The sequence below is a fragment of the Equus caballus genome, chromosome 8 (assembly GCF_041296265.1).
Source record: "Equus caballus isolate H_3958 breed thoroughbred chromosome 8, TB-T2T, whole genome shotgun sequence".
Taxonomy (NCBI): Eukaryota; Metazoa; Chordata; class Mammalia; order Perissodactyla; family Equidae; genus Equus; species Equus caballus.
In genome coordinates this window covers 64,077,388-64,105,313 of record NC_091691.1, presented here as the reverse complement: position 1 = coordinate 64,105,313, position 27,926 = coordinate 64,077,388, and the positions used below count along the sequence as shown (strand labels likewise).

At 39.6% G+C, this 27,926-nt stretch overlaps 1 protein-coding gene and 1 pseudogene across 2 annotated transcripts; one reads left to right on the top strand and one right to left on the bottom strand.

The window, feature by feature from the left end:
- The first annotated feature begins 268 nt into the window (after nt 1-268).
- On the top strand, nt 269-10,858 carry ZNF24 (zinc finger protein 24). Of its 2 annotated transcripts, none has more exons than XM_005612841.4 (4): nt 269-990; nt 2,176-2,678; nt 2,933-3,080; nt 5,218-10,858. In XM_005612841.4, exons 2-4 carry the CDS (start codon nt 2,259-2,261, stop codon nt 5,754-5,756), a joined length of 1,107 nt encoding a protein of 368 aa, XP_005612898.1. In that variant the 5' UTR covers nt 269-990; nt 2,176-2,258; the 3' UTR covers nt 5,757-10,858.
- A 6,574-nt stretch (nt 10,859-17,432) lies between these two features.
- Nucleotides 17,433-18,551, bottom strand: LOC138915286 (small ribosomal subunit protein uS2-like; annotated as a pseudogene).
- Nucleotides 18,552-27,926: the final 9,375 nt, after the last annotated feature.

Here is a 27,926-nt window from a genome sequence, read left to right as displayed (position 1 = left end):
GATTACTGTGAGGATCACATGATATAATGCATGAGAAAGGGTTTGTGAAACCATGAAGACTAACTTAACGGCAGAATTCTCTCTTTCTTTTCCTTGCCTTTTAAGCGGAACACAGTACACTGGACCATCCGAGCAAAGAGGCGCGAGGCCAAGCGCAGCCTCAAAGCGGTCATTGTCGTCGGGCCGCCCCTCCCCCGCCCCGGGCGCATCTCCATAGCAACGCGGGGCTTCGCCTCTCCCCGCCTCCTGGGGCCCGCAGACCGGAAGCAGTCCGCGCCGGGGGCTTCTGGGAAACGGCTGTGAGCGGCGTTTCTGCGTCTGCCGTGGACAGCGAAGCTGCTGCGGTTCCTGAGCCGGAGGTTTGGGCCCGTGTGGGGGAAGGGCGTGAGAGGGACGCTGGGCTAGGGGCTGCGGACAGCTTGGCAGGAGCAAGCGAAGAAGCCTGGCGGGACCTTCCTCGGCTTCCCGGGAGGCGCGGACAGGCCACGGTCGCCGCGCCCAGCAGTTGGGGGGCGGGGAGGGGTAGACGGAAGACCAGATCGTGCATTCGGCATCCTTAGAGAGTCCTCCATCCCCTGTGTCCTCCCGGGTCCTCGCCTTCCCCCTCCCCCACTGGGTGGTTTTGTTCTATTTCAAGGGCCTGGCGTCTCGCAGAGGGTTCTGGGACTCGTTTCGGGCGGAGGTGGCACAGGGCAGGCCTTTTCGCGGGGCGTGCCGGGACTTGTAGTTCCTCTGGCCGCGGGCGGAAGTGCCGTGGCTCCGACGCCGCTGTGGCAGAGTGGCCTTTGGTCCTCTGAAATCTGCCACCGCGAGTGCCGGGAAGAGGGGCTGGAGGTCATCGGGGCCGGGGCGGGGTTCGCAGCCGCCCTCTGCAGGAGTGAGGTGGGGAGATATCCTGGCACCTCTTTCACCTCCCGCGAACAAGGTGCCGAATGAAATATAAAAGGAAGAGAAATTTCTTTTTTCTGGAATACTTGAACCATTGATAAGGTAGGGTCGAATAGGAACGAACGATCTGTTGCCTAAACCCTGTTTGTAAGGCCACCACACTCGAGTAATTAAACCTGTATGTATTAGCTGTCTGATAAGATCTTTTCTGATTCCTAGCCTTGATAGGGTTACAAGAAGTTTTTTGAAATTATTGGTTTTCAGATTCTGGGCCCTGAATAGCCACATCGAGTGGCCGCATGGCTCATTCCTAATATGTGTTGTAAACAATGGCACGGGCATGACTGTGCAAATACTAAGGAAAGGATCAGAAATAGCACAAGGTTTCCCTGAAGGTAGAAGCTGGGAAAACTATGAGTCATCCAGTGTAAGGAGAAGATTCTGGGCCACTGCAGGAAGTTAAGGTGTTATGAGAGTGCCTTTTCTTCACAGAATTGCTGTGATCACTGCCTGTCATTATACGTGTAAGTGTAGTTATGGTGTGGTGGCTGACTGAATAATAGGTGCATTGTATGGCACCTAGTGCTTAATTTTTTTCAATATTGTGTTATCTATTATTGGGCAAGTGAATATTTTCTCACATATATTTCAAGTGCAAGGAATTCTTAAACATTTTTAAAGTATTTCTAATTTTGTTAAAAAAATTTTTTTTAGCCGATAATAAAAAAGCAGTCCCTGCTTTTGAGTTGACCTATGTGTGAGGGAACACCAGTCCTGAGTTGGAAATAATGTGTTCTAGGGTCAAATGCATTTAGAGGTGGGCTGGGTCTTACTTGAATTCTTTCGATTATTGAAATAGGGTTTGTTGATTTTGTAGGTCATAGATGGGCAAACTTTTTCTGTAAAGGGCCAGATAGTAAATATTAGGCCTTTCAGGCCATATAGTGTCTGTCACAACGACTCAACTCTGCCATAGTAGTGTGAACTGTGAACAAATAAATTATTTATGGACACAGACATTTTAATTTCAGATTTTCACGTCGTGAAGTATTTTGATTTCTTTCAACCATGTAAAAATGTGAAAACTATTCTTAGTACAAGCGTTGTACAAAAAGGGGCAGCAGGCCAGATTTGGCCATGAGCTGTAATTTGCCATCTTTTGTTGTAGTTATTGATTGGAATTTTTAATCCAGGAAAAGAACAAATATTTTTACCTCCTTTATCAGTATGTGTCCAAATTCTTAGGATATTTGGACATTTATATTTTTTTTATTTCTTGTGCTTCAGGAGTGCTTGCGAAGAAAACGGAGTATTTCCCTGAGGCCTGTATCCTGCCTTGATTGTCTTTCCTTGAAGTATTATAAATCAGGATGTCTGCACAGTCAGGGGAAGAGGATTCAATACTTATCATCCCAACTCCAGATGAAGAGGAAAAAATTCTGAGAGTGAAGTTGGAAGAGGATCCTGATGGTGAAGAGGGATCAAGTATCCCCTGGAACCACCTGCCTGACCCGGAAGTCTTCCGACAGCGATTCAGGCAGTTTGGATACCAGGATTCACCTGGGCCCCGCGAAGCTGTGAGCCAGCTTCGAGAACTTTGCCGTCTATGGCTCAGGCCAGAGACACACACAAAAGAACAAATCTTGGAGCTGGTAGTGCTGGAGCAGTTTGTTGCCATCCTACCCAAGGAGCTACAGACTTGGGTTCGAGAGCATCATCCAGAGAATGGAGAGGAGGCAGTGACAGTGCTGGAGGATTTAGAGAGTGAACTAGATGACCCTGGACAGCCGGTGAGCCTGCTTGTACCCCTTTCCTGGGTCAGAGGCACTGGCATAGCAGTAGGCAAAGCTGAATTAATTCCATTCCGCTAAGATAGAATTATGTTTATGCCTCCGCCGCCCCATTCCCCCACAGCTCCCATCACCTATGCTGCTTTGCCACCTAGCCCTCTGCAGTGTATGTTTTGTATGGTTTCTCTTATGTTTGTTTAGTACTGATTCTCATCAAATTCCTTCTCAACTGAACCAAATATTATTATTTCCAGGTTTCTCTCCGTCGACGAAAACGAGAAGTGCTAGTAGAGGAGATAGTATCTCAAGAAGAAGCTCAGGGATTACCAAGTTCTGAGCTTGATGCTGTGGAAAACCAGCTCAAGTGGGCATCCTGGGAGCTCCATTCCCTAAGGCACTGTGGTGAGGACCAGGACTCTGGGCTAGAGGGTGGAAGCGAATGTGGGTCTTCCGTCCAGGACTCTTCGCTTGTTCCCTCTGCAGCGGGGTGGGGTGGGGGGCTGACCGCCTTCACCAGATTTCTTAGACATAGGTACGCTGTAGGATCTTGGTTCTTTTCTCATAACCATTATTGGTTTGCTGACCTCAGGTCTTTTATTCTTAGACTTTGACATCATCAGCCTTGTCTTCCCTTTCACCTCTTTCTTGAAGACTTGCCCGTTTCAGGCTGGCATTTGCCTCTCTTTGAGCTGACACCCAGCTGTAGCCCAGGTCCCTCTATTTTGTATGCAGTATTGCTTATCTGCCATCACATTCTTTCACACATCCTGCCTAACCCTATTGGTACAATAAGCTTACTTGAAGCCTCTTCAAATCTATTCTTTTTGTTTGCTGTTTATCAATGAAGTCTTTCTAAATTTTTAGCTATTTTTGTTTTTTTCTTCAGATTCTAACTAGAGTCATTCTTTTTCTGAGAAGCTTCTTTTGTAGAAATGATCTTTGGGTAAAACTTTTCACCTTTTCTAAGTACTAATGCAAAGATAGGCTCCCTAGTTTTAAATACAATATGCTTTAAATACAGAAAAAACTTCAGAATTCTAATAATTCACTTAGACTAGTCTTTCCAAGTATATTGGCAATTAATGATGCATACTTTTTTGTATACTTTGATACAACCCACTATATTCCTAAAACTGCTCGATTTGTTTTTCGTATGTATATGGATTAAAATGAACTTTTGTTTGAGACTGCTTTGTCAATCGTTCCTTGAGATCGTTGGAGATAACACTAGTGTGCCACAGAATGAGGTCTGAGCAGGTTTTCTTCCCATCTGAGGGGGGACAGTGCTAGTGAATCAGAATTTCTGCGGTAGGGCTGCAGTCTGCGAGCATCTGCGGTTTTACGTTTCCTGGGACATTCCTCTGTGCAGTAAAGTTTGAGAACCTGTGTGATTGGTCTTTGGAGATCGCATTTTCTCAGGTGGAAAACTTATCCCCTGCCTGAATTTTAGAATAATTTTCACCTGTTTTTAATTAGCCTCATTTCAGCAGTCTAGTCTCTCCCTCGTGTGGGAACTTCTTTCTGTGCCATTTGTCCCCACTTCACCACACTCACTTCTCAGTTCTTCAAGTGTCCAGGCCTCACGAGTCTCCTGGGCCTCCTCGGTCTCTGTCAGCCTTCTCTTTATTCCTTTCATAATCATCTATTAGAGATTTGCTCACTATTTACCACTTTTCTGAGTGCTGCTGCTCACTGTATAGTAACTGTCTTTACTCTTTAAAGCTTGAAGTTTCAGGGAAGTCTTAAATGAGACTTGCTCATACCGCTGCTTGTAGGTGGGTGCTGGTACCCATGTAGGTAATTTAGGCTTTTCTTTCACCAGACACATCTATCTGAGACTTAGAAATAATAACACAACTTATTGTGATAAATACCAAATAGGGCAAGCTTCTTTTACAGGAAAACTTTCATTTCTTAAGGGCACATTGAATTTGTAAATGTCATGTCCTGAGTTAACATAGGATGCTCCCAGCTTATCTTCAGTCCCTTCTTTTCCGGACTCCTCCTGTGTTCTGCTTTTAGTCTAATCTTGGCTGTGACCTGCTTGCTCATTTCAGAAACAGTCACTGTCTGACTGCTTATTATTTACACCATTGTATTTTGATGTAATTTCTCCCTTTCTCAAAGCAAAAGAATATTACAATAATTTCCTAATGGCCAATTTTATTTTATTTTTCTTCTAACAAAGTTTCATCCAGACCTAGCTACATCACTTGACTGTCTCCCTAATCTTATAATTTACCATCTTTCTGCCTTTTGTTTTCTGACTACCATTTATAACCCACTCGCCTGTTACCACTTTAATGCAGATGAACCTTTTAATCCCTCATTGTCATGCCGTGACCACATTAGCTTCATAATCAGTCATTTCATTTTTTTCTCTTTTGAGAGTAGACAACCTTAACACCAGTTTTTAGTGCTGTTTATGGATGTACCCTCAAGCTATTTATTTTTAGTTTATTTTTAAAAAAATTTTTTCTTCAGGTTCTTTTCTCCCAGAATAGAAATGAGTGATATTTACATTTTCTGTTTATTTCAGATGATGATGCTAGGACTGAAAATGGAGCACTAGCTCCAAAGCAAGAGGTTCCTTCAGCAGGAGAATCTCATGAAGTTCCTGGCACTCTCAATATAGGTGTTCCTCAGATTTTTAAATATGGAGAAGCCTGTTTCCCCAAGGGCAGGTTTGAAAGAAAGAGAAATCCCTCTCGAAAGAAACAACATATATGTGATGAATGTGGAAAACACTTCAGTCAGGGCTCGGCCCTCATTCTTCATCAAAGAATCCACAGTGGGGAGAAACCCTACGGATGTGTTGAATGTGGGAAAGCATTCAGCAGAAGTTCCATCCTTGTGCAACACCAGAGAGTCCATACTGGAGAAAAACCTTACAAATGTCTTGAATGTGGAAAGGCCTTTAGCCAGAATTCTGGGCTTATTAATCATCAGAGAATCCATACTGGGGAGAAACCTTACGAATGTGTTCAGTGTGGGAAATCCTATAGTCAAAGCTCAAATCTTTTTAGACATCAGCGAAGACACAATGCAGAAAAACTTCTGAATGTTGTAAAAGTTTAAGAAATTGAAAAAAAAAATCAGCACTCAGGTCTTTTTCTTCAGAAATGAAGACAAAATTAAAAATATGAAATGATACATAATAGTTTTGTTTCCCTATAGACTGTTAGAAAATCCACTGGGAAATGTAGAAAATCTTCACCCACCATTATTATTTTATCTTGAAAGAAATGCTGTCATACCTGCCTAGAAACTGAAATTTTAAACTTCAGGTGTTAATGCCTAAATCTTCCATGTGATGTCTATGTTCTCATTTTTCCAAATAACGAACTGTCTGATTTTTTGTCCCTTTCTTAGAAGTTTCCTTTTTAGACAGATTATTATTTCTGTGTCGATCATTGAAATGTTCTTTGCAAGGATACATTCCCTTCTACGTTAAAAGGCAACATAGGAATTATAAAATCTGTAAACTGAAACCGTATTTTCAAAATTTACCCTTTGGTTTCCTTTTAACTTAATTTGAATATGCATTTCAGAAAACGGAAGATAAAGGACGACCAAATGCCTCAGAGTAAAATGAGCCTTAAAACTCAGATAAGAAAGATGATGATAAAACATCAAAAAGTGAATGGGGCACCTAGATGGGGGAAGATATACAAATACTTTGATCCAATAATTGAATTTTATCAAGAATGTATCTAATTATCTGCCCACAGGAAAACTCAAAAACATCTAATTTGGAGGCTTCCCACTAATGAAAATAACGTTCTCCCACGTATCATTAGAAAGTGGACAGGCTAAACAATAGACAGTTGTAAACTATGAAAGTTGAAATTACCACAGTAGGGAAGAATTTTTAGTGAATGGCAGTGTTGAAGGGCAGATGTAAACACAGGGGTAATGGTCTGTCTTGGCTTTTAGAAAACAAAAGAGACTTGAACTTGAAGATCTAATTCGTTCTTATTTTGCCTTCATTTTTGTTAAGGACAGTAAAATCCCTGACAGGTGGGCAACAAGTATCAGGTTTGCTATTTTATTCCTTTGGTACAAAAAGGTTGAACACAAGGCTGACAAAGCAGCCGCACATTTGTTATTAAGCATTTTCTACCGACAAGGCACTGTGCTAGGTACTGTAACCCTACCATAAGTAGGTAGGTATCTCTTCCACTGTAAATCATTGGGGGTTTGGTACAAAGCTGTTTCGTGTGAGTTAGCCTGTTCCCCCTGTCGGAGTAGTTCTGGGGGAGGTCACCTCTGAGATTCCCAGAGCCATAGTTCTCTCACCAGGGTGTTCTGTTTGGGGGAAAGGAAGACTCAGCTCGAAGAGCTAGCCAGCTCTCCAGCAATCTTCAGAGGTGAGTCCAAGATACTCTCTCACAGTGTGTGGGTCTTTTAAACAAACTAATCAATCTCTAGTAGCGTTGAGGTTGTACTTACATGTTAAGTTGAATGGATTGTTCTATTTAAAAAATAAACAACTAGGTTATTAACAACTAGTTTATTAACTATCAGAATTGATTGAACTATTTTTTTTTAATTTTAAGTCTTAACACATTTTAAAAAATGTATAAAAGTAATACATTGTAGTAGTAGGATTATATACTTCTTGGCTGAGAATCCCAAGTACTGTGGTTCTACTGTTTAGTGGAAAACTCTGGAAGTTAAAATATAGAATATGAGAAAAGGCTTTTTTATAGTGGGCATCACTGTGTGGGAAATGACCCATGTGAATACAAATATTTTATAATTCCAGAGATTCTGGTTACATCTGGTGCTTGGATCAAATTAAGAGTGGAAGGTGAGATTTGCATGAGCCTGTTTAAAAGCATAGTAATACATGCAAGGCCAGGTGGTGGAGAAGTGAGGAAGAATGGAGCTTGTTTATAGATTTTCTGATAATTATAAGAAATGTGCTTTATAGATTAAGATTTATTGAAGTATAAATACGTAGTAATGATATGTATTTTAAGTTATACAAGAAAATGTAGGGACTTCTGTTTGGGTCTTTTTCTCTGTGGCTGAGGAAACAAATCAGTGTCCAATAAAACTATAAACTCCTCTGCTCTAAGATAAAATGATCTTGAGTTGATTGATTTATTTATAACTGGCTTCTTTCCAAGTAGGTTTTGAGGTGGCATATTTGGAATTCTGCTGGGATGACACAATTCTGGTATCAGAGTAGGTAAGGAGGGAGCAACGTCAGTGGCTGAAACTTTATGCTTTTTTAGATCTTGCATATTACCTGTATACAAAGAAGCTCCCTGTGGTAGATGTCAAAATAAATGCCAAAGATGTTTGGTGTAGTGTGAGAGCTTAGAAAAAAGTCCCACTAGAGTTGGCAAATATGTGTTTATCTTGCCAGCTGTGATACCTGTGGGTTGTTTAGAAAGGCTTCTGAGACTAAGGCAAGGCTCTGTGGGGAAAAGGGGCTGGACCCCAAGACCAAGTGATGGTAACACAGGAAAAGGAAGTAGCTGTGTGTGTGCCCGCCATCTCTGGTTAGGCTAAGTCCCCACTAGACAAATTGATTTTAAATAACTATTCAGTGATTTATGGTTTATCCAGACATTCGTTTATACCCACACAGATGATCATAGTTAGCAATTCTGGGGGGTACCCAGCCTTTAATGAAGTGATCTGGCAATTGCCAAGCAGTGACATCTGTTTGGTTAGCAAATGAGCAGTCATTGTGAGTGGCATGCAGACTGCTGATACCTGCCCAATAACCACTGAGCATCTGCTCGTTATTGCTAAATTTCTTCTGATTTTCTTGGAGATTAAGCTCCTCGCATTCACACCCAGATGGCATCTGATCATTTAGCAATATATCTATCACATTTATGTAAGTTGAAGGGAGGGTTATATGTACTGAAATAATCTGCATGCCAGGCATTGGATTAGACACTAAACCTATCTCACTTAGATTTGTAGACTAGGAGAGCAAGATTCAGAGATTGTGTGACTTGCATGTGGCCAGTTAGAGCTAAAACTCAAATCTACTTCTGTGAACTCCAGGGACATGTAACTTTCACTATGCCACGAGAGATGGCTGTTAAGCCTTGATTGATAAATTTTATGCTTTTATCTTTTATGGTTAACAAATGTGAAAGCTATTAAACATGCTTATTTGTATTTTCTATAGTACAGAAATGTAACATGAAAAAGGACATTCCTTCTCACAGTCTTAATCAGAAGTAATAATTATTTGATTTGTTATTTTTCCAGACTTAGGCATATACATATTTAAGCGAAAATGTGTTCATAGCTGACACTTGTGGTCGCTGTATACAGGCACTGTTAGAAGCGCTTTACCAGGGATTAACTCTTAATCCTCACAGCAACCGTATGAGGTAGGTACATATCCCCATTTTACATGTACTGCACTAAAACTTCCTCCCTGCCTCCCACTTTGATGTAGACATTGTTTTTCGTGGCTACATACTATTCCATTGCATGAATATACTGTAATTTATTTAACCAACCCATTATTGATAGATAATTCAGTTCTTTCCAATTTTTTATTCTAGATAAAGGTATAGGTAATATCCTTGTACATATAATTTGCTGCCTGTGTGGGTATTTCTGTAGGATAAATAGCTAGAAGTGGATTAATTGGGTCAGAGAATGTCCACATTTATCATTTGGAGAAATAGCACCCAAAAGATTGTACCAGTTTACAACTCCATCAGTAGTAGAGTGCCTGTTTGCCTACACTCCCACCAACGTTGGAATCCTTAAATATTTTTGCCAGTCTGATAGGCAAAAATTTTCTCTTCTCTGGTTATTAATAGAGAGGGACGTCTTTTCACATGTTTAGTGGCCATTTGCATTTTTCCTGTTGTGAATTCTGTTCGCCCAGTTTTTTTCTAATTAGGAAAGTTTAAATGACTACCTTTTCATTGTACAAAACTTAAATGGTACATAAGTATAAAAGCGGAGAGACCCTTTTTTCCAGTGTTTCCAGTCACATTTCACTCCCCACAGTTAAGCATACATCCATCTAATCTCCTTTCCATACATTTCCATATGAATAGACATAAATGCTATTTTTACATAAATAGGGTCCCATATATGTATTGTTCTGCAGCTTGCTTTTTTGGTCTCAAACATCCTGAATTCTTTAAATTTCTTTAATGGTTGAATAGGATTCAGTACTATGAAGATGCCATTTAACTATTTCCTTATTTTTTTCTCTTGCTATTACATTGCCAAAGTAAACATCTTGTTCATATATCTTTGTGTATGTGTGTGAATATTTCTTTAGGATGGAGTCGTGTAAGGTGGTTTGTTGGGTCAAAGGGTGTGCTCTCTGATAGACCCAGCTTAGCCTTCCCAAAACCTTTATATTTTCATCAACTGTATGGAAGTGCTCATCTCCCCTGTAGCCTTACCTCTACTTGATTTTATCTGATGGGCAAAAAAGAAAAAACAATCCTTATTTTGCATTTTCCTGGTTATTGGTAAGGTTGAGGTTATTTTCATATGTTTATTGGCCATTTATTGTTTTTCCATGGATTATTTGTGTCCTTTACCTGCTTTTCTGTTGGGTTATGTGTGGCTATATGTTGTTTTTGTTTGTTCAGCATCTCTTTCCCCATCTTCTGGTAACAGAACCCTTATTTATTGTGAGGAACCCATTCCCTGTGACTTAGGTGAGTATATGACCAGGCCTGGCCTTCCTGAGTCCCACAGCTCCCTAGCCACAGTGATTAAAGAATGGGCATGTAACTCAAGCCAGGCTAAAGAGAGCCCTCAACAGAACTTCTGCTGGAACTATTGGAAAGAAGGCTCTACAGAGATCCCATGAACTAAGGACTATGTAAGCCTGAGTTTGTACCATGTGGAGAGAGTCTGTCTCAGGAGCAACTCAGAGGCTAGCAGAAAGGAAAGAGAACTAAGTTCTGGTGTCGTTATCCTGGAGGCCCTAGATCCAGCTGTGCCTAAAGCCTGCCCTACCTCTGGACTTTAAAGTTTTGTGAGCCAATAAAGTCCCTTTCATTGTTTAAGATAATTGAATTGGGTTTCTGTCCTGATTAATATAGGTTATTTGTATTTTCTTATTGATTTGTAGAAAACCTTTGTAATTTTAAATTCTAAACTTATACTTTATGCGCTATATAGGTTAATAAAATTAGCATGGCCTTCCATGATTTGGCCTCTGTAAACCTCTGCCATTTGTTACTCGACTCTACACCACACACATACACTTTACATTCTAACAATAACTGAACATTGGTGTTGGGAATGTCTGTGGACGAAAAGCTTTTCACACGATTGACTGGCATTCTCTTCCCATCCTTACTGCAGATTCATTAACCTGGGACTCAGACTAGGGATTACACTGCTGAGTCTATGCTGTACCCACTTCCAACCTCCAACCATTGCTCTTGGAGCATTCCCCTCAAGCATCCCCTGTATGTGACCCTTGGAGCCCCTCTCCATGACCTCCATCCCCCCTCCAATGTGGTTTTTGGGGCTTTCATTTTATTCTCAAGCCTGTGGATTTGAAATGGCTCAGGCCCAAGACTTCTGGGGTTTACATCTGTTGCTTCTGTGTGTGGAAACTACACATAGGGGTGGAAAAAAGAAAAGCATATTGTATGTCATGTGATGAATACAGAGGAGAAAATAAATCAAGAAAGGGATACAAAACATCAAGGAGGAAAGGTATTGCAATTTAGATAGGTTGTCCAGGGAGGGTTTCATTGAGAAAGTGGAATTTGAAAAAGATGCGGATGAGTATAAGGAAACAAGCCATGAGACTTTGGAAGAAGGATATTCCAGGCATGGGAACAGCAAGTGCAAAGAACTTAGGGGAGCAATGTCTGATTTGTTCAAGAAACAGCAAGGAAGCCAGTGTGGTGGGAGCAGAATGAACATGGAGAGTAGTGGATGAAACCTGAGAGAGAAGTGGGGTGAGGGTGGAGGCAGGGCCAGGCCAGATCATGGAAGATCTGGTTCGCCATTGGTGTGGCTATGACTTTGACTTTGAATGAGTTGAGTAAGGAGTGACATGACTAGGTGCTGAGAATAGAACAAAACGGTGTCCAGCTATCGTTTCTTTAAATTCTTAAAAATGTTTCTTTAGGGGCTGGCCCTGTGGCCAAGTGGTTTAGTTCACGCACTCTGCTTTGGCAGCCCAGGGTTTCACCAGTTCGAATCCTGGGCACGGACATGGCACTGCTCATCAAGCCATGCTGAGGTGGTGTCCCACATGCCACAACTAGAAGGACCACAACTAAAAAACATATACAATTATGTACCGGGGGGGCTTTGGGAGAAAAAGGAAAAATAAAATCTTTAAAAAAAGTTTCTTTACATATTTCCTTTATGAAGGTAACAATAATAGGAAAAATTTAGAAATAAAAATCACCCATGAGTCCACAATTCTAATCACATCCCATTAACATTTTGATGTTCTCTATACACCTATTACATGTTCTGTATATACCTATCCTCATCTATACCTATTATGCTGTTAGTTACAACAGAAGAAATATATATATTTGGAAATTAGTAAACCAAGTGTCCATATCTTGGTTTGTTCATCTTATATGCCTTCTTTCTTCTTAATTTTGGGTCAACTGTGCTTCTACCTGAGGCTAACTGCTTTACTGGATCTAAGTCATCCTCTCACACCTACTCAAGACATACTCCAATAATCCTCACCTTTTGCATCATCAATTTTCCCTCTCTTGGATTTTTCTAATCAGTGTGCAAATGTGTGTTTTTTTTTCTTTAATCACTCACAAAGAAAGCAAGCAAGCCCTTCAGGCCAAGGTGACCAGATCTAACCTGCCTGAACAAATAAAATATCAGACAAAATATATCAAACAAGCGAAGGATGGGAGAGAGACGGAATCCCTGAGAGGTGGGAAACATGAAGTAAACGGGTTGCCTCAGTTTACTACCTGGAGAGAATTTCTAGGCCATGGCACAGGGAGAGAGAACTTAGGCAGAGCCTGGCAGTCTCTTAAGTTGGGAAGATAGAGTCCTGGGAGGCCAAGGTAGCTAGCTTTTGCAAGGCAGTGCACAGTCATGCATTACATAATGTTCTGGTCGATGACAGACTGCATATCATATAGGACCGTGGTCCTGTAAGATTGGTACCATATAACCTAGGCGTGCAGTAGGCTATACCATCTAGGTTTAAGTACACTCTGATGTTGGCACAATGACGAATTTGCCTGACACATTTCTCAGAACATAGCCCCATTGTTAAGTGACACATGACTGTACTAGAGAGGAGAAAACTAAATAGAAGGCTGCAGATCTGCAGAGTCCCCTTAAGTATTCAGTTGAATACTAATAAGCACATGTGTGTAAGGAAACTATCTGAGGTGGAGGAAAGAACCATCCAAAAGGATTAGAGGGGAAAAAAATCACGAGCTCACAAAGGGCCAGGAGTAGTACCATCAGCCAGAGTAGAAAATCTCATAATTCACAGGGCATCAGTTAGTACAGTGGTTCTCAAACAAGGGCAATTTCATGCCCCTCCTACCCCGAGACATTTGGCAATATCTGGAGACATTTTTGGTTGTCACAACCAGGGGAGATGGGCTTTACTGGCATCTGGTGGATAGAGGCCTGAGATGCTGCTAAACATCCTACATTGCATAACAAGGAATTATCCAGCCTCAAATATCAATAGTGCTGAGGTTGAGAAACTCTGGGTTGGAGTATGGGAAGGGTCTCCTTAGTGGAGAAAAAGCCCTAAACACTGCCTCAAAGACACTTAACGGCAAGACCTGAGAGGATAAAACTGTGCCCAAGAAATTTAAACACATCCCAGAACAAAGCTCAAGAATATATATATTAAAAATATTCAGCACCCAATAATATACAGTCTGGCATCCGATCCAAAATTACAAGTCATGCAAAGAAGCAGGAAAATACAACCATAATAAGAAAATCACTCAATCAAATTGACTCTGAAATGACAAAGAATTAGTAGACAAGTACATTAAAACAATTAAAACTGTATTCCATATGATCAAAAAGCTAATGGAAAAATTGAACATGTTTAGTAAAGACATGAAAGGTATAAAAAATAACCAAATTAAACTTTTAGAGATGAAAACAATGTCTGTTTTTTAAAAAAATGCAATGGATGGGATTAATTGTAGATTAAATATAATAGAAGAAAAAATATGGTAGATAAGACATAGCAATAGAAACTATCCAAAATGAAAAACAGAAACAAAAAACACACAGAAAAAAATAGAGCATCAACAAACTCTGGCACCACCTCAAACAGCCTAATTTGTGTAATTGTAAGTGGAGGCTCCGAAGGTGAGGAGAGAAAGGAGGAACAGAAAAATATTTGAAAAAATAATCTATGGGATGCAGTATTTACAGAGAAATTTATAGCAACAAAACACTATTATTAGCACACAAAAAAAAGTCTCAATTCAATTACCTCAGCTTCCACCTTAAGAAACCAGAATAAGAACCTAAACCCAAAGTAAAGAGAAGAAAGCAAATAAAGATTAGATTGGCAAACAGAAAAATGAGAGAAAAATCAATTTCTATACTCTAATCAAAAGCTAACTTTTTAAAAGATTAATAAAATTGATAAACTTCTAGCCAGACTGATGAGAGGAAAAACAAATGAAGATACAAATTATATCAAGAATGAGAGGTGTGACCATTATTATATATTATCATAAATTCTTAGCCACATCAAGACTTCTAACCCAGCTTGCTAACCTCCATGTTGCTGATTGCAATACTCATTTATTAGACTTAATATTGCTTGAGCCATCAGCAGTATTTGGCATACTCGGCATATTTTCATTTGGCTTCAAGAACAACACTCTTGGGTTTTTCTCTAACTCACGGGTTGCTTCTTCTCAGTCTCGATGCTGGTATTTCCTCGTCTTTCTGGACTTTTATATATTGGAATGTCTAAGGGCTCAGTATTCAAATCTCTTGTCTTTTCTACCTATATTCACTTCCTAGGTGATCTCATCTGCTCTCATGTTTCTAAATACTATCTATAACTTAGGAGTTGTAATTTTATATTTATGTTAGATATATAGATATATATTATATATTATATTATATGTATATAACTATTTATATAGATAATATGTCAGCCTAGACCTCTTTTCTGAACTACAGGCTCAGCTATCCCTTTGCCTACCAGACATCTCCACTTTCATGCCTACTTTAGTCTGGGTTCCCAAGAAAACAGAACCTAAGATAAAACTTTATCTTATTGCTAATACTTTACTGGTGTAACGCAACCTCAGAAAAGGATGACTGAGGATAAGTGGGAGGTGAAGCAGGGAAGGAGAGAGTACAACAGCTTCTAAAGAAGCACAGCCATCCACTCAGTCTCACTGACTATCCTGCGAGCGCCGGTGGTATGAACTACCTCATCTCACCTCACCATGGGGTAGGAGCAGGGAGAAGACTTCAGGCTCCCCTCTCCCTCTGGTCACATTCCACCACAGAGCATAAACTCCTTCACACTTCCAGGTGGCACCATTCAGCCTGGCCAGCAGCAACCACTGGCAAGTCAGGCTCCAAGACAACATGACAGCACACGAGGAGTGGCCGGCCAGAGCTGAAGTGGGAGTCAGTTGCTCCCTGTACCCGCAGCCTCGTGGGCGTGCAACCTCAGGGGCGGATGGTGCAGGCAATCTTCTTAGAGGGTCATCAGTATCATAGAACAGAAACCCTGACCCTGCAAATGGGAGTAGGCTTATAAACTGGGCTTGGCAGAATGACTAATTAGGCACCTAACATGCCCCAAAACGAACTTTTAATTTCTCCCTGAACATGTTCTTTTACAGTCTTTCTCATCTAATTTTGTCCTTCCGCATGCTCAGGCCAATAGTCCCCCTGTTTCATAGTCCCCGTGCTTCCCTGTTTGCCCTATTTCACTTCTCAATGTAGCAGGCAGATCGTGTAAGTCAGACTATGTCACTGCTCAAAATCCTCTTCCATCATTGCTCTGTTTAAACGTCAAAGGGGCACTGTGTCTACAACTTACTCTTAAACAAATCAGAAAAAACCTATATATCTATATTATCTGGGTAGATAAGCAGATAGAGTAGGTAGATGGAGAATTACAAGGCAAATGTGACAAAATGTTAACCTTTGGGGAATCTGGGTGAAGGGTATACAGGAATTCTTTGTATTATTCTTGCAATCTTTCTATAAGTTTGAAATTATATCAAAATTCAAAGTTAAAGAAAACTTAATGGCCCAGAAAGGGAGAGAGTGAATTACTACAGGAAAATCGGGGTAGGTGTGGTTATTGCGAAAACTAGGGGCAGGGAGGGGGAGGAGGGAATATTGAGAAAGCAGTTATAAGCATCCACTACAGCCATAATTTGCAATGGTAATGTAGAGCTGTGTTTACGGACTTGGAAAGTGTTTATGACATAACAACGGGGAAAAATTTAGTTTCCCATTATCAATATTATTTTTAGAAAGAAAGTCCACAAATATATACGAAGAATGGCACACATCAAAATCCTAAGTTTGCTAAGGAGGCTTCTAAAGATAAGTGACTTTAATCTTTATTCTTTTACATATTACCAATTTTTGTTTTACAATAAGATAGCAGTATATTTATAATCAGCAAAAAACATCAATAAACGTTACAAAAGAGAGAGAGAGAGAGAGAGATAATTCTCATTTAGATCAGGGGTTGGCAAACATTTTCTGTCAAGGACCAGATAGTAAATATTTTCTCTGTGGGCCTACAGTTGCAACTACTCTGCCACTGAAGCAGAAAGCAGCCTTAGATAACACACAAACAAATAGGCGTGGCTGTGTTTCCATTCAAACTCTGTTTACAAAAACAGGTGGCTGGCTGGCATTCCTTCAGTAATTTGCTGACCCCTGATTTAGATGGATACTTTCTCCAATAAAGTATGGCTTACAGGGAAGGAATGTTCTCATTCTCATGGAGCTTCCAATAGGGCCCACTGGACCAAGTGAGTCTGGGAATTCCACTGGCCCAGTGTAATTAACTATCATTGAGTAAGCAGACTAAATGAAATTCAGTGAAAACATTTAAAACCTATTTATAAACAAATAAACATCTTGTCTAGAGAAGTGTAATGTAAGCGATAAATATGTATTTTATGATGTTGTAGATAGTTAGATACAGTCTGCCAGAGACGTGGATCCCAACTGTTGGAAAGAAATCCCTTTTAATGTGCCCTGGAAGCTCAGCGGCAGCTCTCTGACAGCTAGAGTGACCAAAGGCTTGAAGGGCATCCTAGGGAGGTGTGGAGAGATGAGTGTTCTAAAATCTTTGGGAAAGCAAGGCTCTTCCTGGTCTTGTTCTAGGAAGGAAGTCTTCCTCTGTAAGAAGCAAAATCCACAGTTCCATAAAATTACTTGGGTAGTGCACCGTCTTTTCCTATTACCTTGAAAAGTTTGTGTAAGATTGGTTTATTTCTTCCTTTAATGTCTGGAAGTATTCCCTGAGATAGTAGGCCTGGAATATTCTTTATGGGAAAAATTTTAAATTACAGATAATTTCCTTAATAGACCCAGAACTATTGATATTATATTTCTTCTTGTGTTAATTTTGGTTGTTTTCAAACTTTTTAGATAAAGTTATTAATCATATCCTTTATATTATATCTGTAATGGCTGTAGGATCTGTGCTGAGGGCCACTTTTGCATTCCTTACACTGACAAATCATGCTTCTTTTATTTCTTGATCAGTTTTGCTGGAAGATTATCAATATTATTCTTTTCAAAAAATGAACTTTTCGCTTTCCTTTTTTTAATGTTTATTTTCGATTTCATTAATTCGTGTTCTTCTGTTTCCTACTTTTTTTTTTTTTAGAAACTTTATTTTCCATTTTCTATTTAAGAGTCCGTGGAAGAGCAGCTTAAGACCACTTGGCGGTAGTTCCTACCCCATTCAGTGGCCTGAGCAGTGGTAGCTGCAGACCAGTCTTCAGTGGCAGGCTGAGCACTTCAGTCTTCATTAGGGAACTGCTGAACAGGCACACAGGGCACCTGCGTGACTTCAGACCAGTCTGTGACCTCAGGTTGAGTAGCAGTAAATTCGGGAGCTGGAGCAGTCCATTCTCCCTGAAATTCCTCCTTCGTCATGGCCTTTTTAGCAACGGCCTGCTCTTCCTCTTCAATCTCTTCAGGATCTCTGTAGAAACAGAGGCCAAGCATGACTTCCCATGGGTATTCACAGGAGATGGTGCCACATATGTGCAGAACTTCCTGGGCCAACATCCGCTACATCAGACCCCTGAGCAAGCTCTCTTGTTGTTGCACAGGATGGCAATGTCTATATAGTGCAGAGGAGAGTCTGTGTTACACAGAGCAATGGTAGGCAGGTTAACATAAGATGCCTCTGTAAGAGGCGGGTAGTCAGCCATAAGATGAGTAACCACCAGAACTCTTGGCTCCTGGATGACTGCCTGGATCTGGTTAGTGAAGGTTGCAGGAGTGAAGTGGGAAGCAATGAGAGTGGCTCTAGTGGCGGCAGCAAACTTCATCACAACTTGCTGGTCAGTATTTGTAGAGGATGTGACACTGACATCAGCCAGGTTTTCAACAGCAACAATGGCACGAGCTGCCAGCAGAAGATTCTCCCAGGTTCTCTTCAGATTTATGATATAGATGCCATCATTTTTCCTTTTGTAGATGTACTCTTCCATTTGGAAGTCAAGGTTGGTGCTGCCTAAGTGGGAATCCCTCCTCCTTCACTTGCAAGACATCAAGGGCTCTGGACATTGTGAAAGTTTCCCTTTAAGTTATAATGGGAACTCAGAACAATGCTGTATGGACCCCTCTATGGGTAGTACGAAAAGGCTCTACTTTCTTTCTTTAGATTTACTTCCTATTCTTTTCTAACTTCTTGTGAGGGATACTTAGATTGCTGAATTTTAGCCTTTTCTTTACAAATACATGCATTGAATACTATAAATTTCTCTTTAATTAGGGCTCTAGCTGTACCCCACAATTTTCGCTATTATCCAGATAAGAATATATTTTAAGTTCCATTGTGCTTGCTTCTTTTATCCATGGGTGAATTTAAATTGTCTTTCTTAATTTCCAAACATTTGGGAATTTTTTTTTTAGTGTGTGTGTCTTAGTGATTTCTAGCTAATTTCATCGTTGTCTAAAAACATACGCTAAGTCTGTGCTGTCCAATATGGCAGCCACTAAACAGATGTGGCTACTTAAATTAATTATAATTAAATAAAATGTATTCATTAGTCGCACTAGCCACATTTTAAGCACTCAGTAGACACATATGGCTAGTGACTCCTGTAATGGCTACGGTGACTACTGTATTGAACAATACAGATAAAACACAGAAAGTTCTACCGTGACAGCACTATTCTAAATGATTTCAATCTGATGAAATTTGTTGAGGCTTACTTTATAAACTAGCACATGGTCAATTTTGGTAAATGTTCTCTGTGCACTTAAAAAGAATGAGTTTTCTGCCATCGTTGATTGCACTGTTATCTCTATGTCAATTAGATCATTTTGTTAATCCTGTTGTCCACATATACCATATTCTTAGACATTTTTTCTTTTTTCACTCTCAGCTCTCCAAGGTTGGCGTTCTCTTTTACTTCTTCTACCCTGCTTCTCTTTTACTGAGAGAGCTGTGCAGAAGTTTCCCACTAAGATTGTATATTTATCTCCTTCTCATTTTAGTTTGGTCAATTTTAGTATATAATACTTTGAAGCAAAATTATTAGATGTATTCATTTGTATAATGTTTATATTTTCTTGGTAAATTGACTCTTTTATCAATAGAAATATCCCATTTTTATCTCTAGTAAGACTTTTGCTTTAAAGTCTACTTCTTGTCTGATATTGGTACAACTATTAACAGTTTTCTTTTGGTTAGTATTTGAATGAGTATCTTTTTCCATATTTTTACTTTAAATTTCCTGGGTCCTTGTAGTTATAGTGTGTTTTGAGTAAGTACCATATGATTAATTTTTAAAAATTCTAGTCAAGAATCTTTGTCTCATATTACATGTAATATAATTATTGATATATTCTGGTTTACATTTACCATATTCCTATTTGTTATCTATTTATCTTGCCTGTTTTATGTTCTTTTTCTGTTTTAGATTAATCAATAATTCTTATTACTCCATTTTACCTTCTGTTTAAGTTAATTTTGGAACACAGTATGTGGTAGGGGTCCAACTTCACTCTTTTCCCGTACAGCTATTCAGTTGTCCCAGCACCATTTGTTGAAAAGACTTTTCTTCCCCCATTGATTTGTCTTGGCATCCTTGTTGAAAATCAATTGACCAAAAGTGTAATTTGAAATTGCGAAGTATGAGCTCTCCAACTTTACTCTTTTTTTCCAAAATTGTTTTGGCTCTTCTGATCCCTTACATTTCCATATGAATTTTAGGATTATCTTGTCAGTTTCTGAAAAAAATGTCAGCTGGGATTTTATTGGAATTGCATTGAATCTGTAGATCAATTTTGGGAGTATTGCAATCTTAACAATATTACATCTTCCAATCCATATGTCTTTCTATTAATTTATGTCTAATTTCTTTCAACTATGTTGTAGAGTTTTCAGAATATAGGTTTTGAACTTTTTTTGTTAAATTTATTCCCAAGAATTTTCTTCTTTTTGATGCTACAGCAAAAGGAATTGTTTTCTTACTTCATTTTCAGATAGTTCATTGCTTTGAGTAGAAATATGATTGATATTTGTATATTTATCCACATATATTATTTGACATTTCTCTATAAGGAAGATTTGTCTCTTCTCTCATATTTACTTATGTCACTATGGACTCATGTATATTTATTTGCCTTAGGAGCTCTTTCAGGTTGGCTCCTATGTTCCTTTGATATGCCCCCATTGTTTTGTTTTTGGGCTCTTGCTTCCTTCCCGGTACTACAAGATGCTCCAGGCTCACCTTGTATTTTCCTTGCCCTAGTCCTAGAATTGGCCATTTCTCAAAGGAACCCTGGTTCCTTTATTTGTAGAATGGTATTTACAAACCATGATCTGGGTATGATCGTTTATGCTGGATTGTCATTGCTCCTGGGTCTTCTCAGAAAACAGAGGTGGGTAATATATGTATGTATACTAACCCATGTACACACGTTCTATAATTGTTTCTGTGTCTATCCTTTTGTGTGTGTGTGTGTGTAGGAGTTCATATTGATGTCTATGACTCTAAGGATTCTAGTAACTTTTGATTGAATGTTGGATACTGTCAATGAAAAGTTAGTCTCTGCATAGGTTGTCATCCTCCAGAGAGGATTCACTCTTTTTTCTCTTCTAACTGGCAGCTTGTTTAGAAGCAGATGATTTAATTCACTAAAAGGCTGATCTGACTTGAGATTGCATTCCAGACTTTTTTTAGACTTAGTCCACACAAGTTTCATTCTAACTTCTAGAGTATAGCCTTTTAATGTTTACACTGAGATTGTGGGGTGTTTATAAGAGCACCTCCTACTTGGCATGTTCTGTACTCCAATATTTTTAATGCTTTTTGTTGAGGAAGATTGGCCCTGAGCTAACATATCTTTCCAATCTTTTTTTTCTCCCCAAAGCCCCAGTACATAGTTGTATATCCTAGTCGTATGTCCTTCCAGTTCTTCTATGTGGAGTGCCACCTCAGCATGGCTGGACAAGTGGCGCTAGGTCCCCATCCAGGATCAGAACCAGCGAACCCTGGTCTGCCAAAGCAGGGAATGAACTTAACCATTAGAGCACCGGGCGGGCCCCTGTAGTCTGATTTTTATTCACTATCACAGTGAGTCTGCTGAGAGTTCCACTTAACCTTCCAGTGTCCTTTGTCTAGATTTCTTGGCCTTTTGCCTTGCCAGTTTAAGAATCAGCAATTGCCGGGGAGAATCAACTGGCATAAAATGTCAGGCCCAATTCTCTGTATTTCCCTTCCCTTTTTACTTTGTATACTTCATTATTGTTTGAATTTTTCAGTAAGTAGTGTTATTTTTGTAACTCACTTCTAAGACCTAGTGAGCAAATGCATTTAGAAGACTGGGGGAGAGTGAGGAATGAAGGATGGCAAGGTGTTTAGTAGTGCAGTTCACCGGGAGAGGGAATTCAGGAAGAAGATATTATGAGTGTGTGTGTTAAGTTCATGAATTTGAGTTTACTTGTAGGACACTAGTTAAAAACGTGTAGTAAGCAGTTGGTTCTTAAAATGTATTCTTAGGAGAGATGGCTAAACTTTGGGTATAAATGTGATCATTCCATTTTTCTTCCTCACTTTTTACATTCCCTGACGAATAGTCAGTAACTGATGGTATACTTTTCTCTCCACTAACCTCTCAACCTATCATCATGGTAATGTCTTTCAGCTCCTCTACTTCTGGACCTCATGATTTCATTTCCAGATTTCCAAAATAGTTTTCCTTTCTGCTGTCTCATTCTCCCTTTTAATCTTAGACTCTTCTTAAAGCAGGAAGATGATCATGCCATTCCCTGGCTCAAGGACCTTAGTGGTTTTCCATTACCTTGAGATCAAAATGCAGAAATGCGATATCTACTCCAATAATACCTAATACTTTTGTTTTACAGATAACTAAACCCCAGAAAGTTGAAGTGCCTGCTTGTTTAACATCACACTCCTTAACAGTCTTTTCTCCTACTTTATTTTTATTTCCACCTTATTCTTGTTCTTTTTTTTTTATTATTAATGTTATGATAGATTACAAGCTTGTGAGATTTCAGTTGTACATTTTTGTTAGTCATGTTGTGGGTACACCACTTCCCCCTTCGTACCCTCCCCCCACCCCCCCTTTTCCCTGGTAACCACTGATCAGATCTCCTTCTCAATATACTAATTTCCACCTATGAGTGGAGTCATATAGAGATCGTCTTTCTCTGACTGACTTATTTCGCTTAACATAATGCCCTCGAGGTCCATCCACGTTGTTGTGAATGGGCCAATTTCGTCTTTTTTTATGGCTGAGTAGTATTCCATTGTGTATATATACCACATCTTCTTTATCCAGTCATCAGTTTCTGGGCATGTAGGCTGGTTCCACGTCTTGGCTATTGTAAATAATGCTGCGATGAACATAGGGGTGCAACGGACTCTTGAGATATCTGTTATCAGGTTCTTAGGATAGATACCCAGTAATGGGATGGCTGGGTCATAGGGTATTTCTATTTTTAACTTTTTGAGAAATCTCCATACTGTTTTCCATAGTGGCTGTACCAGTTTGCATTCCCACCAACAGTGTATGAGGGTTCCTCTTTCTCCACAACCTCTCCAACATTTGTCGTTCTTGGTTTTGGATGTTTTTGCCAATCTAACGGGGGTAAGGTGATATCTTAGTGTAGTTTTGATTTGCATTTCCCTGATGATTAGCGATGATGAACATCTTTTCATGTGTCTATTGGCCATATTCATATCTTCTTTTGAGAAATGTCTGTTCATGTCCTCTGCCCATTTTTTGATCGGGTTGTTTGTTTTTTTGTTGTTAAGCAGTGTGAGTTCTTTGTATATTATGGAGATTAACCCTTTGTCGGATAAGTGGCTTGTAAATATTTTTTCCCAATTAGTGAGCTGTTTTTTTGTTTCAATCCTGTTTTCCCTTGCCTTGAAGAAGCTCTTTAGTCTGATGAAGTCCCATTTGTTTATTCTTTCTATTGTTTCCCTCAACTGAGGAGTTACAGTGTCCGAAAAGATTCTTTTGAAACTGATGTCAAAGAGTGTACTGCCTATATTCTCTTCCAAAAGACTTATTGTCTCAGGCCTAATCTTTAGGTCTTTGATCCATTTTGAGTTTATTTTGGTGTGTGGTGAAAAAGAATGGTCAATTTTCAATCTTTTGCATGTGGCTGTCCAGTTTTCCCAGCACCATTTGTTGAAGAGACTTTCTTTTCTCCATTGTAGGCCCCCTGCTCCTTTGTCGAAGATTAGCTGTCCATAGATGTGTGGTTTTATCTCTGGGCTTTCAATTCTGTTCCATTGATCTGTGGACCTGTTTTTGTACCAGTACCATGCTGTTTTGATCACTGTAGCTTTGTAGTATGTTTTGAAATCGGGGATTGTGATTCCGCCGGCTTTGTTTTTCTTGCTCAGGATTGCTTTAGCAATTCGCGGTCTTTTGTTGCCCCATATGAATTTTAGGACTGTTTGTTCAATTTCTGTGAAGAATGTTCTTGGGATTCTGATTGGGATAGCATTGAATCTGTAGATTGCTTTAGGTAGTATGGACATTTTAACTATGTTTATTCTTCCAATCCATGTGCATGGAATGTCTTTCCATCTCTTTATGTCATCGTCAATTTCTTTCAAGAAAGTCTTGTAGTTTTCACTGTATAGGTCCTTCACTTCCTTGGTTAAGTTTATCCCAAGGTATTTTATTCTTTTCGTTGCGATTGTGAATGGGATTGAGTTCTTGAGTTCTTTTTCTGTTAGTTCATTGTTAGTGTATAGAAATGCTACTGATTTATGCAAGTTAATTTTATACCCTGCTACTTTGCTGTAGTTCTTGATTATTTCTAATAGTTTTTCTGTGGATTCTTTGGGGTTTTCTATGTATAAGATCATGTCGTCTGCAAACAACGAGAGTTTTACTTCTTCGTTACCTATTTGGATTCCTTTTATTTCTTTTTCCTGCCGAATTGCTCTGGCCAGCACCTCCAGTACTATGTTGAATAGGAGTGGTGAAAGTGGGCACCCTTGTCTTGTTCCTGTCCTCAGAGGGATGGCTTTCAGCTTTTGTCCATTGAGTATGATGTTGGCTGTGGGTCTATCATATATGGCCTTTATTATGTTGAGGTACTTTCCTTCTATACCCATTTTACTGAGAGTTTTTATCATAAATGGGTGTTGGATCTTGTCGAATGCTTTCTCTGCATCTATTGAGATGATCATGTGGTTTTTGTTTTTCATTTTGTTGATGTAGTGTATCACGTTGATTGACTTGCGGATGTTGAACCATCCCTGTGTCCCTGGTATAAATCCCACTTGATCATGGTGTATAATCTTTTTGATGTATTGCTGTAATCGGTTTGCCAAAATTTTGTTGAGGATTTTTGCATCTATGTTCATCAGTGATATCGGCCTGTAGTTCTCCTTCTTTGTGTTGTCCTTGTCAGGTTTGGGGATCAGAGTGATGTTGGCTTCATAGAATGTGTTAGGGAGTTCTCCATCTTTCTCAATTTTCTGGAACAGTTTGAGGAGAATAGGTATTAAGTCTTCTTTGAATGTTTGGTAGACTTCTCCAGAGAAGCCGTCTGGTCCTGGACTCTTGTTTTTGGGGAGGTTTTTGATTACCGTTTCTATTTCCTTACTTGTGATTGGTCTATTCAGATTCTCCATTTCTTCCTGATTCAGTTTGGGGAGATTGTAGGAGTCTAGGAATTTGTCCATTTCTTCCAGGTTGTTCAATTTGTTGGCATATAGTTTTTCATAGTATTCTCTTATGATCTCTTGTATTTCATTGGTATCTGTTGTGATTTCTCCTCTGTCATTCCTGATTTTATTAATTTGCGATTTCTCTCTTCTTTTCTTGGTGAGTCTGGCTAGGGGTTTGTCAATTTTGTTAATTCTTTCGAAGAACCAACTCTTTGTTTCATTGATCCTTTCTATTGTCTTTTTTGTTTCAATATCATTTATTTCTGCTCTTATTTTTATTATTTCCCTCCTTCTACTGACTCTGGGCTTTGTTTGTTCTTCTTTTTCTAGTTCTGTTAGGTGTCGTTTGAGGTTGCTTACGTGAGCTTTTTCTTGTTTAGTGAGGTGAGCCTGTATTGCGATGAATTTCCCTCTTAGGACTGCTTTTGCTGCATCCCAAATGATTTGGTATGTCGTGTTCTCATTTTCATTTGTCTCCAGATAATATTTGATTTCTTCTTTAATTTCCTCAATGATCCATTGTTTGTTGAGAAGCGTGTTGTTTAGTCTCCACATTTTTGCACCTTTCTCTGCTTTTTTCTTGTAGTTGATTTCTAGTTTAATAGCGTTATGATCAGAAAAGATGCTTGATATTATTTCAACTCTCTTGTATTTATTGATGTTTGCTTTGGTTCCCAAAATATGGTCAATCCTTGAGAATGTTCCATGTGCACTTGAGAAGAATGTGTAACCTGCTGTTTTTGGATGAAGTGTTCTATATATATCTATTAAGTCCATCTGGTCTAATTTTTCATTTAATTCTATTATTTCCTTGTTGATTTTCTGTCTGGATGTTCTGTCCATTGGTGTTAATGGTGTGTTGAGGTCCCCTACTATTATTGTATTGTTGTTGATGTCTTCTTTTAGTTCTATTAAGAGTTGCTTTACAAATTTTGGTGCTCCTGTGTTGGGTGCGTATATATTTATAAGTGTTATGTCTTCTTGGTGGAGAGTCCCTTTTATCATTATATACTGTCCCTCTTTATCTTTCTTTATCTGTTTTGAAATCTACCTTGTCTGATATTAGTATAGCGACACCTGCTTTCTTTTGTTCATTATTAGCTTGGAGTATTGTTCTCCATCCCTTCACTCTGAGTCTGTGTTTGTCTTTGGGGCTGAGGTGTGTTTTCTGGAGGCAGCATATTGTTGGATCTTGTTCTTTGATCCATCCTGCCACTCTGTGTCTTTTGATTGGGGAGTTCAATCCATTTACATTTAGAGTGATTATTGAGACGTGGGGGCCTACCACTACCATTTTGTGTCTTGTTTTCCGGTTTTCTTCAGTTTCCTTTGTTTCTCGTCCCATGGTTTAATCTGTTCTGATGTAGAGCTGCTACTCTCTGTTGTTGTCCTTCTACTTATCTCCTCTGCTCTTGGTTTTGTAGCCCCTTTCCTTTTTTGGATTTTTCAGGAATGAGGGTTTTCCTGAGGATTTCCTGAAGAGGAGGTTTTGTGGCAATGAACTCCCTTAATTTTTGTTTATCTGGGAAAGTTTTTATTTCTCCATCGTATTTGAAGGATATTTTCGCTGGGTAGAGAATTCTCGGCTGTAGATTTTTGTCCTTCAGATTTTTGAATATATCATTCCACTCTCTTCTAGCCTGTAAAGTTTCTGCTGAGAAATCTGCTGATAGCCTGATGGGGGTTCCTTTGTAGGTTAGTTTCTTTAGCCTGGCTGTCCTTAATATTTTCTCCTTGTCGTTGACTTTTGCTAGCTTCACTACTATATGCCGTGGAGTTGGTCTTCTTGCATTGATAAAGTTTGGAGATCTGTTGGCTTCTGTCACCTGAAGATCCATCTCCCTCACCAGATTTGGGAAGTTCTCAGCCATTATTTCTTTGAATAGGTTTTCTGCCCCTTTCTCCTTCTCTTCTCCCTCTGGTATACCTATAATCCTTATGTTGCATCTCCTAATTGTGTCTGATAATTCTCGGAGAGTTTCTTCATTTCTTTTAAGTCTTGCTTCTCTCTCCTCCTCTGCCTGCAACAATTCTATATTGCCATCTTCCAAATTGCTAATTCTTTCCTCCATATTATCGGCCCTACTGTTCAGAGCATCTAGATTTTTCTTAATCTCCTCTATTGTGTTCTTCATTTCCAATATTTCTGTTTGGTTCTTCTTTATCGTATCAAACTCTTTTGTGACATAGCTCCTGAACTCGTTGAGTTGTCGGTGAGAATTCTCTCTTAACTCATTGAGAATCCTAATGATGGCTGTTTTGAAGTCATCATCATTTAGGTTATATATCTCATTTTCTTTGGGATTGTTTTCTGTGTATTTGTTACTTTCTTTCTGTTCTGGAGATTTAATGTATTTTTTCATATTGCTTGATGATGTTGATTTGTGCCTCCGCATGGAGATAGAGTTTAGTTGCTCCTTTCACTTGTTTCAGCTGCTGCGGTGGGGGGAGCAGCTGTTTATACTTCACCAACCAGGAACCCTGTCCGTAGTTGCTAACTGGGCCTGGGCCCCTCTTCGTAGCCACAGTGGCCCTTTGGATTCCCTCTTCTGCCGTGGGGGCCGTCACAGGGGGGCTTCAGGCTGCAGGTGCCTACTGTTGTTGCCCACCTAGATGCGCTCTCTCCTTGGGGTCTGCAACGGTGTTATGGGCTTTTCCAGTGGCCAAGGGTGGGATCACTTATATTTGTCGCTCCGTTGCTGTCGGCACCCACCAAATCTCACTTGTCCTCTATGGGTTGCAGGAGAGCTATTGGCATCTTCTACAGTCTGTGGTTAGTACACCTAGCTATGCTGCTTTTGCCCTGGGGTCTTCCAGCCTTGTGGCTGGTGGCTGGGTGCCTTCTACTGGTGCTGTGCAGAGGCTTTCTCTAAGGCTGCTGTGAGCCTGTAGGGTTTCC